The sequence below is a fragment of the Geotrypetes seraphini genome, chromosome 1 (genome assembly GCF_902459505.1).
Source record: "Geotrypetes seraphini chromosome 1, aGeoSer1.1, whole genome shotgun sequence".
NCBI lineage: Eukaryota > Metazoa > Chordata > Amphibia > Gymnophiona > Dermophiidae > Geotrypetes > Geotrypetes seraphini.
The window spans coordinates 185,115,060-185,127,536 of record NC_047084.1 but is presented as its reverse complement, the minus strand read 5'-3'; the positions used below and the strand labels follow the sequence as shown (position 1 = coordinate 185,127,536).

Here is a 12,477-nt window from a genome sequence, read left to right as displayed (position 1 = left end):
ACTTGCCAACTTTACTTACAGTTTTAAATCTGACCAGATGCTTCATGTGCATGATGCCTTTACAGTAATTCTGCGGAAGCAAACTGTCATCTTGGCCTTTTAATACAGCAACAAGGTCCCACAAGTTCTTACTACCTCCCGGAGGCTTAAAAACAGTATATAAAAAGAAATCGATGAAGAATAGCTAAGATTTATCTTAGTGAAGAGGAATGCAATTAACTGAAAACGTATGTTAAACAAAATGGCCCTTAACATTTGTCTCTTTCATTGAAGTAAACAGTTGATTAAACATCAAATGTGAAGCTGTGGCATTTAATCAACCTGTAAAATGAACTAGATGCAACTGGACAATATCACACAGTAATTATTGACAAGCAGTCTGCACGAGTTATTGTCATATCATTATTAGCTTCTTCTAACCAGAAACTTTAGATAAGGAAAAATTGAGTGCTAAAATATGTACTCTCATTCAAGGAAAATCAGTTCAGGTTAAATGTTAACTCTGCATTAAAATTTTCCTTCCTACTCAGTGCATCTATGACCTCTATATATCCCCTCTTTGTACCATCTAGTTGACTCTTCATGTTGCTTCCATCTATACACTCATACATGGCCTGCTCAGATTTGGCACTGATATTCCTGATTGCATAATTTCATACCCTTCTAATGAGAGAGATTTCACTAAGAGAGTAGGATAGCACCTTTGTCTTTACTACTTTGCTGTCATTTTAACCTGTTGCAAACTTGCTATAATGCTGTGAAGCCACCAGGGAGAGATGTGAGACAAATAGCTCTTTCTGGTTGCTAACACTTGATGCACTCCCCAAAGAATTACCCAATACAACATAGGAACAGTGTCTTATTTAGAAGTAGTCTGTCACCCCTTCTGCTTCTAGCTAATCCTTCCCCCTTCCCTCAACTGAATTCAACTGCACCCTAGAATACCAGTATAGTAACTATTTCTATAGGTCACCAGTGAAATACATTTTACAGTCTTTGCTTAATAAAATTGTCGTAGCAGCAGGAGGGTCCGGGCACCCGTCCTGCTTTCCTGCTCCCAACTATTTTCAAGATACCTGAGTGGGGGGGGGGGGAGGCCTAGGAGCAGGAGGGACTGAGCAACTCTCCTGCTCCCAACTTTAACGTGGTTGGGCCGTTTGTGTAGTGGGAGGGCCGTGCCATGTTGGGCTTTGCGGGGGGGGGGGGGGGAGGAGTTAGTTGGTGGCACGAGGGAGTTGGCATCCCTCCTGCCATATTCATGCGGGTGGGGAGGGCAGCGTCGGGTGGTGGCAGGAGGGAGTGGGCATCCCTCCTGCTATATGTGGGTCGCTGGGGGGGGTCCTCTGTCTTGTTGGGCCGGTGCGCGATCTCTCTTGCCTGCTCCTGGACTCTCCTGCTCTCTGCCGCCGTTCCCCGCAGTGCAGGCCCGCTTTAAAACCACGGGCTTACACTGCAGGAAACAATGGTAGAGAGCAGGAGAGTCCGGGAGCAGGCAAGAGAGATCTGGGCTGGGCTGAGCCCTGACAGCAGTGACAGGAGGCTGCTTCTCCTGTCACTACTGTCAGGGTGTGCGCATGAGCGGGGATTGCTCTAGCCATGGGTAGGGGGGCGTGTTAACGATCATCCCCATTTGCAAGCAGGCCTTTACTGAATTCGTCAGCCGGCATGCAAACGGAAACGGATCGTACATGGTTTGGAGGTTTAGTGAATCTAGCCCAAAGTAAAGTGTACAGTATTTAGCACATACTAATTTCGTTACTTTATGCTAAGTTTTAATAAAAGAGCCCCTAAATGCATAACTGCAAACTAGAGCCAATTATTGCCAATTAACGCCAATAGTAGCCAATTACTGATTAAAGCCAATTAGTGTCTAATTTATCAATCACATTATTTGCATATCACACTTTAGCCTATAACTTGGGAGTGCAACTTTGTGTGCTGTCATGTTGTGCACACAAGTTAATAGAATTTCTAGCGTGCCAAAAGTGGGACAGTTGGGGTGGTTCACCGTGGGTGTAGGCAGTGGGGAAAGGGAGTGCATGCAGATCCACGGTCCACATGAATACAGCCAATGGCTCTGCCAGCCCCCTAGCCCCACCCTCTCTGACCTCAATTTCCAGTCTCAGGGCAGGGTAACAGCAGTGCTGACATCTGTGCACATGCAGACTGCAGCCCTGCGACTGTTCCACGCTCCTTCTGACTGCCTGTCCCAGGTATGTCACTGAATAGGGGGAGAGTGTGGCGCAGTGGTTAAAAGCTACAGGCTCAGCACCCTGAGGTTGTGGGTTCAAACCCACGCTGCTCCTTGTGACCCTGGGCAAGTCACTTAATCCCCCCATTGCCCCAGGTACGTTAGATAGATTGTGAGCCCGCCGGGACAGAGAGGGAAAACTGCTTGAGTACCTGAATAAATGCATGTAAACCGTTCTGAGCTCCCCTGGGAGAACGGTATAGAAAATGAAATAAATAAATAGAATCAAGGGGAAAATGTTCTACCTTTATTGCATCAATTATTGTTTGCATTTTTGAAATATGCCATCCATTAAAATACTTTCACTTCATCACATTGTATGCTGTTAGCTCTTTAAAGCTCTGTTTTTCATTTGGAATACTTACAGACAGGCATTCTGAAAACCACCTTAACTTTTTCCCTCTGTGATTACCAGTCAGTTTATCTACTTCTTGCTTAATATCTCTGGATACTTTGCCACAGAGCAGAGGTGGTGCGCCTGGCTCCATAGCACGATCTGATGAACAAAAATAAAGATTTACACATGGATAAAAGTGTCTAAGAACATGTACAGTAATGGTCACATTTAGCAAAAGGCAGTCAAAATTAGGTGCAAGAAAGGTACACACTAAACGCCGTTCAGTGCCGATTCCTATGCCCAATTTTAGGTGTGAGGACTTAAACCTGTTGAAACCAGGTATAAATCCTGGTGCTCAAATTAGACATGAAACCCGGGAATTCTATAACACTGCACTTACATTTTTGAAATGCCCTGACTCACCCATGCCTCTCCCATGGCCATGGCCCCTTTTGGTACACAGGTGAGACATTTTGGGCGCATAGCATTATAGAATAGTGTGTTGGCAGATGCGCATGCAAGTCCAAATTAGTGCCCAATTAATGCCAATAATTGATTGTTAATGGCTCATTAATTAATTAATATGTGCATCTGCCCTGCACATCCAAATTTGGGCGGCCTATATAAAATCTGGAGGTAAAAGAACTATAACATATAAAACGCACATACCAGTATTGCCTATTATCTCCTCCCAGGGTCTGTCTGCCAGAATATTTATCTGAAGAGGAATTATTAGAGGCGTCAATGACCAGAGCCTCACAGTAGAGTCACGAGAACAAGAAGCCATGGTGAATGGTCGACTGGGATGACAGGTAAGTCCTAATGAAAAGATCAGGTTTTTAAATTAACAGATCAAATAAGTACAGGAAGATAATTGTGTAGGAATAGCCAAAGCAGAAAAGGGGCCAAGGAAAAATTCTCAAAGTGATTTATTTGGGTAAACAAGCATTTACCTGAGAAAACACCCTTTGGAAAACTGTCTTCTCCATTTTATAGGGAAAAAAAAGGTGGAGCTGGAAATAAGTTAATAATTCCTCAGTAATAGCCCATGGGTGGATATCAAAGAGAAACTCTATGGGCCTGCAAGCTCTTCCAGCTTGCTAAAAATCACTCACATAAAAACCTTAAAGGATTACAAAAAACCAGTAGCAGAATCAAGAGTTCTCACAAAAATCACAATATCCAGCTGAGAGCAACCATTTACACGTGCCTATATTTCTACTATAGACTTTTCATATGATTTTTATTAAAATTTGAACATCCAATACACTGCTAGATCTAATATGCCCAATTTTCTTTCTTCAGCAGCACCATTGACTGCGGTAGATATCTGGCTTTCCCTTCACAATTGTCAGTGAGCTCTGCAATATTTAGTGGCACTAGAAAAGTTAGACTGTGGACACTTCAGCACCTCACAGCAGGATGGAAGGGTAGCCCAGTGGCTAGAGCACTGTGCTGACTATCATCAGGGGGGCCTGATTCAAATCATTCTATTCAATTCCCTCCAATAATTAGTCATAGACCAATACACCCTTCAAAACAAAGGATATGTGTGGAATCGTGTGCTATAATGATATATTAAACACTATTTTTATATTTGAGGGAAAAGACTACAAGCGCCCTCAAATATAAAAATAGTGTTTAATATATCATTATAGAACACGATTCCACACATATCCATTGGTTTGGAGGGTGTATTCGTCAAATCATTCTATAACAGGTCACCTAATGTTAAGCACCATTTGTGCACTTAAATGTATAGATAACTATCATTCATGTGCATAAGTGTACAACAGCAACTGCACACTTAGTACTATCCTATCTTAGCTTGCAAATGATTTAGTGTGTAAAAGCACTGGGGCATTCACATGGAGCCCACATTTACACGCATAGTTTACAGAATTATTTGTGTAAATGTCACATTTAGATGTTTGCTTTTAAGCCACCCTCCCATACAGGCCATATTTATATAGTAATCTTCGAACCGTTGAACTATCAACATTTTCCAAAGTCTTTTGTAATTAGACCTCACGGTGACCTTCCTTGGCAATTTCCTTTAGAGCAGTGGCTCCCAAACCTGTCCTGGAGGACCACCAGCCAGTCGGGTTTTCAGGATAGCCCTAATGAATATGCAAGAGAGAGATTTGCATATAATGGAGGTGACAGGCATGCAAATCTGCCCCATGCATGTTCATTAGGGCTATCCTGAAAACCTGACTGGCTGGTGAGAGGGAAAAAGACCCTTAGGAGACCCTCAGGAGGGGCACTGTGCTGGTGAATCAAACCTACCATAAGGTTTATGGATTGTGCAAAAAGTGCATATTTTCCTGACTTCATCTTTGACCTAGCAGCTGACAAACATCTGCTGACTGTGATAAATGGAGGATGTTCTATTCTGGGACATTCCAAGAAATGCTTGGGCCACAAGAAAGCCACAATGTCAGGTCAAGATGACATGGTCAAAATGACATTATCTGTAAATAAAGCTGTTGGCAATCTACAAGCAAAATTAGGAGGGAGAGTGAGGATGCCCACCCTCAGGGATTATTGACCTTAGTATTAAGAATACATTGTCATGGGAAATAGAGAAGTCATATTTGACACCAAGTGACACCATGCTTCATTATGACTCAATTGCCAGTATGTATACCATCCAATCAACATAAATGACAAGTGTGATAATCCAATAGAAACTAAGTATGTAATCATTAACCAGGTAGCACTCTTAACCCGAGGCTACTAAATGAGGGGATAAAAGTAGAATACAGGCTGACTTAAGTCTTAGAACGGATTGGGCAACACATGACATACCGGTCCTCTGTGTAAGCTCCTCCGTTAGCCTAACTTGCTGATACTATATCCTATTTGGATACTATTTTTTTTTATAGAAGCTGTCTTTTATTTATTACTATTAAACATATATTATATACAGCAATTGGGTTGTCGGTGTGAGGTCATTCAAATTTCTTTGGAGAGGCTTGCAGTGGCCTTTTCCACTGGTGATCCTCCAGGACAGGGTTGGGAACCACTTCTTTAGAAGCTGACCACATTTCAGTTTCAGGTTTAGTTACAGAACTGAAATTGGCCATAAATCCTTTTTCTGTCTGGTTTCGGTTTTGGTTGAAAGGTTATGGCCATTGTTTCGCTTTGGCCAAAACTAACCATGTATTTTCAATGGAAGCCGAAAATTTGTACTTTGTGGTTTTGTCTCTCTCCCTCCCCTTCCCCTCTGAACAGGAGCTGCCTCTACCCTAGGTGCCCCTCTCATGCCTATCTAACAATCCCTGGTGATATAGAAGTGTAGACAGGGCATGATTGATCCCCAGTTGTTCTTGCCCATGCTGGCTCTGCTCTCAAAATGGCTATCATGATCTCTAGTGGCAATCTCAAAATAAGTTTTGGCTGCAGTTTTGAGAAAAAGTGTTTAGACAGTTTTGATAACAGTTTCAGTTTCGGTCAGCCTCTAATTTCCTTAACTCATGGTTACTAACTTTGGAGAGGCAGCCTGATCAAAGCAGTGTGGTTGGTGGTGCCGTTTTTAAGGGATATTCAAACTTACTGAATTTTTTTACAGCCTTTCCTTAGTTTATACCTTTCAACAACTTCATTCTAGAGTTCCTCGAACATTTCCCTATTTGGCAAGTTTAGTAAATCAAGGAAATTTTTGTTGTTTACCCGCCATTATACCACTTTCTTTTCCAGAGATAAATTAAAAAAATCGATATGTGAAAATTTCACACATCGATATGTGAAAATTTCTTAAGAACGAACTGAATATTTCATGGGGTGTCCTAATTTTTTCACATGACTGTATGATAGCAGTCCAGAAAGTGCAGAACCATAAGGAACCCCTCGAGACATCTTAGGGAATCCAGAGGTTGCTATTCTAGCTCTCAAATGCTGCTCATGTCTCCTTACTTTGACCCTTATTGTACCAGTTCCTTGCTTACATAAATTAATTGTATCTGTATCTGCTGATTGTACCCATTCACTGACTGTATCTGCTGATTGTACCCTTTTGCTGATTGTACCCATTCGCTGATTGTCCAGCCCTTCTTTATTGTAAACCGCCTAGAACTATTACGGCCTTGGCGGTATATAAGAAATAAATTATTATTATTATTATAAGGTATGAGCAAAACTAATTCAAGACTACTTATCCTATTTTTAGCAACTGTATTTGTCCAAGCAGAAGTTTGTGATTTATCAAGTTGAATGTCACGGTTATTTCTCAAAACATTTACCACAAAGCCAGATCTGCTAGTCTCCGCTCCTCGTAATCTGTCAAACGTGGCAGTCATGAGCTTCTCGACTTCATGAAACCATGCTGCCAGAGATCTGTGGAACAATATTTCTCAATATGGTTCTGAAAGTGTGCCAAAATGAAATGCCCCATCACTATGGCAAGGAAGGGAATCATTAGATAGTAAGGCATCTGTGGTAGATATTTTTACAAACATGATGTACACTTGTTGGGTTTTTTATTTATGCAACACAATTTCAGGCACTGACAACCTAACAATCTATAAAATAACAGCCATTGTAACTGTTCACAAAGCCTTAATCTAATTGGAAGGACAGGAGCTGTTGAGAAAGGCAGTAGTGGTCATAGCATTACTTATATTCTTTCTCTCTTTCGCCCCACCCCTCAAATATCCATTGTTCAGACATTCTATCTAAATTAGGGACATCAAGTATTGCTTGCAGTTGTACAATTCTGTAGTTTTGTTTCAAAATATGCTGTTAAATCATCAGGCCTCAAAATCTCTTAATTAACAGAAATAGGAGGCTCATGCATCATGGAACCCACTGTTTGAAACGGTTTTCCTTTGAGCAGTTTGTAGTTGTTTCAGTTTTGTTGAGAAAAATAAAAGGTTTTGTGTTTTCACTACCAGAATCCCATCCTTTACCAGGTGCTGTTGGTATTCTCCTCTCACTGCTTCAAACTTTGTGCATCTCTATTTTATTTCTATCCTATGTAAAGATTGCTTCTTTTCTTTGACTTTATCACTGAAACATGGTGCTTTGTAGGGTCTACTGCTTTTATGTGTTACCTGGGGCAAAAGGGCAACCCTTTCAATGTTGTCATTTCAACTTCATACCAATGTATGTAAATTACTACCAATTACTAGGTCAAAAGCATAGTTAACACTAGTAAAATGCTGCTCTCCCCACTGATGTAGGGAGGGTGGGAGATGCCCAAGGCGATGGTGCCCCCCTGCGCTATCCTCTCTGCCCCCCATGCCACACTCCCACCCTCTCTTCACACTCTGTACCTCTTTAAATCTCCGCCAATGCAAGCAGCTTCTTCAGCCTGCTGCTCACACCGGTTTTGGCTTTCCCTTCGACGTCACTTCTGGGCCCTGCGACCCAGAAGTGATTTCAGAGGGAGCCAGGCCAACGTGAGCGGCAGGCCAGAGTAGTTGCTCATGCTGGTGAAGATTTAAAAAAGGAGGGGGGGAGGCACGAGCGTGGTATGGAGGGGCAGACAGGTGCTGGCGCCCCCACCAAGACAACACCCGGGGCAGTCTGCCCCCCCTTTCTACATCACTGGCCCTCCCCAAATAAGCTCAGTCTCATTTTTGGCTTTTGAAAGCTAGCAGGTGATGGTTAAGGCAAAGGCAGAAGTGACCTCTTAACTTTTGCCATCTCCGTCAAAATTAGGACACAGATTAGGTTTAAAAGTTCGCTCTTTACATATGTTGGTGTACACACGAGAAGAGCAATTCTATAAACAGGTGCCTAATTTTAGGCACCAAAAAGGCACCTATTTGGAGTCTATTCTATAAAAGAACATTGGTGCCTACTTTCCATTATAGATTATCAGCAGAATAGAAAAAAAATGAGCCTTTATTTTATGCAAGATCACTTACAATAATCACAAAGCTGGTGTAAATGTTTGCACTTAGATGGCTCAAACACATACATGAATTACCATATATACTCAAATATAAACCCATACAAATAAATCAAGGTAACCTTTTCCTCCATAAAGGGGAAATAAAGGTTGACTCGAATATAAACCAATTTCACATCAGTCTTGCAAAGTTACTGTGGGAGTGAGTGGCCTCGTAGTTAGAGCTGCTGCCTCAGCACCCTGAGGTTGTGAGTTTATGTTTATGTTTATTTTCATTTGATGGATCGCTTATCCGTAGTTTACTAAGCGATTTACAATAAATACATGAACAATTTGAAACATGTTAATAACAACAAATACTTGGTAAAAAAAAACCAAATTCCTAAACTGACAAACACTTTAACATTATGAGACGATTAAAAGCATTTTGATGTACATGTTAATAAAATTGAGTGCTGAATAAAGACAAACACATAAACATTAATCTCAGGATTAATGTATGTTGAAATGTTTGATAGTTCTATTTTAGAGTAGTCACGGTAGGAAATGTCACTTAATCCCTCCAAGGAAAATACTTAAAGAGTACTTGATTACTATTCAATGCATTGTAACCAATTCAAGTGAATCTCTTCATGTAAAGGCAGTAAATAAACATAGCAATCGCTGTGGGAACTCACATTAGCCATTTTGAGTAATGAGACTGCAATGGGCAGGAGCATAGAAGGATTGCTCTTGCCTGGCTCACCAATGGATCAGCAGGGTAGACCTGTGGAGAGGCCTGCAAAAGGTCTGAGAGGGGGAAGACTCAAATATAAATCAAGACCCCCATTTTTGGCCCCAAAATCTAGGTTTATAATCAAGTATATACAGTACGAGTAGTTTACAGACCAGCTGTCCTTTGGCATCCTTGGAGAATAGCAGAATTCCTCTCCCAAAGCCATTATATTGTAAATAAGGATCAGTTTAGAAGCATCATTATTATACCACTAGTCTTTAAGCCAATTACATTAACGGGTGCTAGAGTAGATGTCTGTCTGTCTGGGTAATTTTTTTCTTTGTCCGTCTCTCCTTGCACGCTGCCTGTCTGTCATTTTGTCTGTCTGTGAATCTCCCTGTGTCCTTAGTGCCCTCAGTGCCTCCTTCCTATGTCCTTAATACCCCCCAGTGCCTCCTTCCTCCCCTTACCCCCCTCAAATATCAGCCTGCTTCCCATCCCCCTTCCATTGAAATACCCCCTGATGCCAGCCTGCCTGCCTGCCATTGAAACCCCCCACCTCCCTCTGATGCCAGCCTGCCTGCCTGCCATTGAAACCCCCCACCCCCCTCCGATACCAGCCTGCCTGCCTCCCTCCCATTCCCCTTCCATTGAACCCCCCCATGCCTGCCTGCCTCCCATCCCCCTGAGCAGCATGTTCCCATGGAAACCACCCCACCCACCCCTCCGATGCCTGCCTGCCTGCCATTGAAACCCCCCACCTCCCTCTGATGCCAGCCTGCCTGCCAGCCATTGAAACCTCCCACCCCCCTCCGATACCAGCCTGCCTGCCTCTCTCCCATTCCCCTTCCATTGAACCCCCCCCATGCCAGCCTGCCTCCCATCCCCCTGAGCAGCATGTTTCCATGGAAACCACCCCACCCCCCCCCGATGCCAGCCTGCCTGCCTGCCTTCCATTGAAACCCCCCACCCCCTCCGTTTCCTGCATCCCCCTTCCATTGAAAACCCCCTCCCCCACCGATGCCAGTCTGCCTGCCTGCCGCATGTTTCCATGAAACCCCTCCACCCCCCTCCGATGCCAGCCTCCCTGCCTGCCTCCCATCCCCCTTCCATTTAACCCCCCCCCATGCCAGCCTGCCTCCCAAAAAGAGCTGCCTGGCATAAGGATTATAACAAAGCAGCCCCAGCTCTTCTCCTTTCAAATACAAAAACCGTCTCAGTGTTCTCCCCAGAAATTTTTTCCAGCCGGGTGGCATGAAAAAGTAGCCGGGTGGGGCGGGGCGGGGAAATTTGGTAGTGGAGAAAATTAAATGTATACTATTTTTATTAGTTAATTATTATTATTTTCCAATGCTCGATATGACTTCCTTTTTTAAGGTTTGACACTTGTGCCAGAATATTTTTACTAAATCTAAGAAGTATCCAATTCTAGAAGTGAATAATTAGATATTCACCCTCTTTCAAATGGTATAGAGGTTTAAAAAAGGGAAATGCGTTAATGAAGTCATTAGGTTCAATCTAACCATTTATTTCTGCATGAATTTAAATAACTAAAAAAAAAAAGATAAATATAGCTCATCCAGTCATACAAGAAATGGCTGTACAACACCTCTAATAATGTTTTGATCACTAGGTTCCTTCCAGAGGTCTCACTGAGGATATAAAATAGATGCTATCCCCACTTCCAGACCTCTTCCACATAATTTAGGGAGAGGTGTTACTGAGCCTTGAAGGGCACCTGTATGATTGATCTTTATCTGCTTCTTTTTTATTTTGCTATAGTGCAAAGTAAGAGCTAGGGCAAAACAGTATAGGTAAAGCTGCAGGTAATAATTAGCAATGTATTAAAAATATTTTATTTTTATTTGCTTATAATGTCATTTGAAAGCTGCTTGATGATAATACAACTTTAATTTAATTCTTTATAATGTGTGTGTCTGTGTGTTGGGGGGGACAACACCTACGTCAACAGTAAAGTTAGAACAGGGTCATTAAATCCAGTGGTGTACCTAGTATATATGACAGCCAGTGCTAATTATTTTTTTAACAACCCCCTCCTCTATATAAAAAAAGATATTTTTAGTAATAATCCACGAGTCACACAATAAGGGTGCATCTAGGAAAAGGCAGCATCTTAAACACTGCAGTGAGCACTAGAACACCAACACACGCATTGGAAAACTAAACAAACCAGATCCTACAGTCAATTGATCCTGTAGTCGATGCTAACAGAAAGCCATGTCCTTTTCATACACACAGAACACAGATACACCCTCGCCCAATATGGAATAATCAAAAACTAAAAATAGAAATATGTAGTCAAAAGTTAAACTGAACCAAGAAACCAGACTCTACATACAATGCAACACCACAGAAACAGTGACACATGTCCCCTAATACTGTGCAAAATATAAAGACAGTAGATGTAAATTTGAAAAAAAACTTCTACATAACAGTCACCACTTTACAAATTAACAAATAGAAATAAAACAAATAATGAGAAATATGAAAATACCATTTTATTGGACTAATCCATTTTTCAATTAGCTTTCAGAGGCCAAATCTTTCTTCAAGACAGTACAGTAAACAGCTGTTATGGTATCCTGTCCTGATCTGAGGAAAGGGGTTTAGTCCCCCCCAAAATTGCCTTATTTCCATTTCCTATTGATAAATTTTAATCAATACAGTTACAATACTACTTGATTCTACGTAAAGCAAAAAAAATATTTTTTTTCTACCTTTTGTCGTTTCTGCTTTAGTCATCTTCTCTTCACTCTCTTCTTTCTATTCAGCATTTGTCCTCGCTCCCTTCCAGGCAACATCTGTCCTCTCTCTTTGCCCCTTCCACCCAGGCTCTACCCTCTCTCTACCCCTTCCATCTACTGTCCACCCTATCTCTGCCCCTTGCATCCACTGTCCACCCTTTCTGCCTTTTCCATCCAGTGTCTGCTCTCTCTCTGTTCCATATGGTATCTTCCCTCTTTCTATGTCTCTTCAGTAAACTCTATATCCTGTGCCCTTTCTCTCCTTTGTACATGATTTATTTCAGCTTCAACCCCTCTCCATTTTTTGTCTCCACCCTTCCCCTATGCTCTGGCATCTCTCTCTTCTCCTTTCCTTCCTTGCCACTCCACCCCATGGTCTGACATCTCTATCTCCTTCCCTTCTCTCCCCCCCTCTCCAGTATCTGCCTCTCTCTTTCTCTCCGTCTTTCTTCTGTGAGGAGATCATGTTGATCTTGAACACTGAATAATTCTTCCATATTCCCCATATCACTGAACTGTAGTCTGGTCCAGCAGACTGCTTTGGCACTATTA

The 12,477-nt window shown here is 42.2% G+C and overlaps 1 protein-coding gene across 3 annotated transcripts in view; it reads right to left on the bottom strand.

Annotated features, from left to right (window-relative positions):
* The window catches only part of WDR17 (WD repeat domain 17), a 265,042-nt gene that overhangs the window by 91,281 nt on the left and 161,284 nt on the right, over positions 1-12,477 (bottom strand). For all 3 annotated transcript variants that reach the window (XR_004539282.1, XM_033942775.1, XM_033942784.1), the window contains 3 exons: positions 3,258-3,407; positions 2,617-2,747; positions 20-145 (listed from right to left, as the gene is read on the bottom strand). Coding sequence is in view for 2 of the 3 variants with exons in the window: in XM_033942775.1 (XP_033798666.1) it covers positions 20-145; positions 2,617-2,747; positions 3,258-3,407 (407 nt within the window). In the remaining variant the exon portion in view is untranslated. The remainder of the gene's footprint in view (positions 1-19; positions 146-2,616; positions 2,748-3,257; positions 3,408-12,477) is intronic.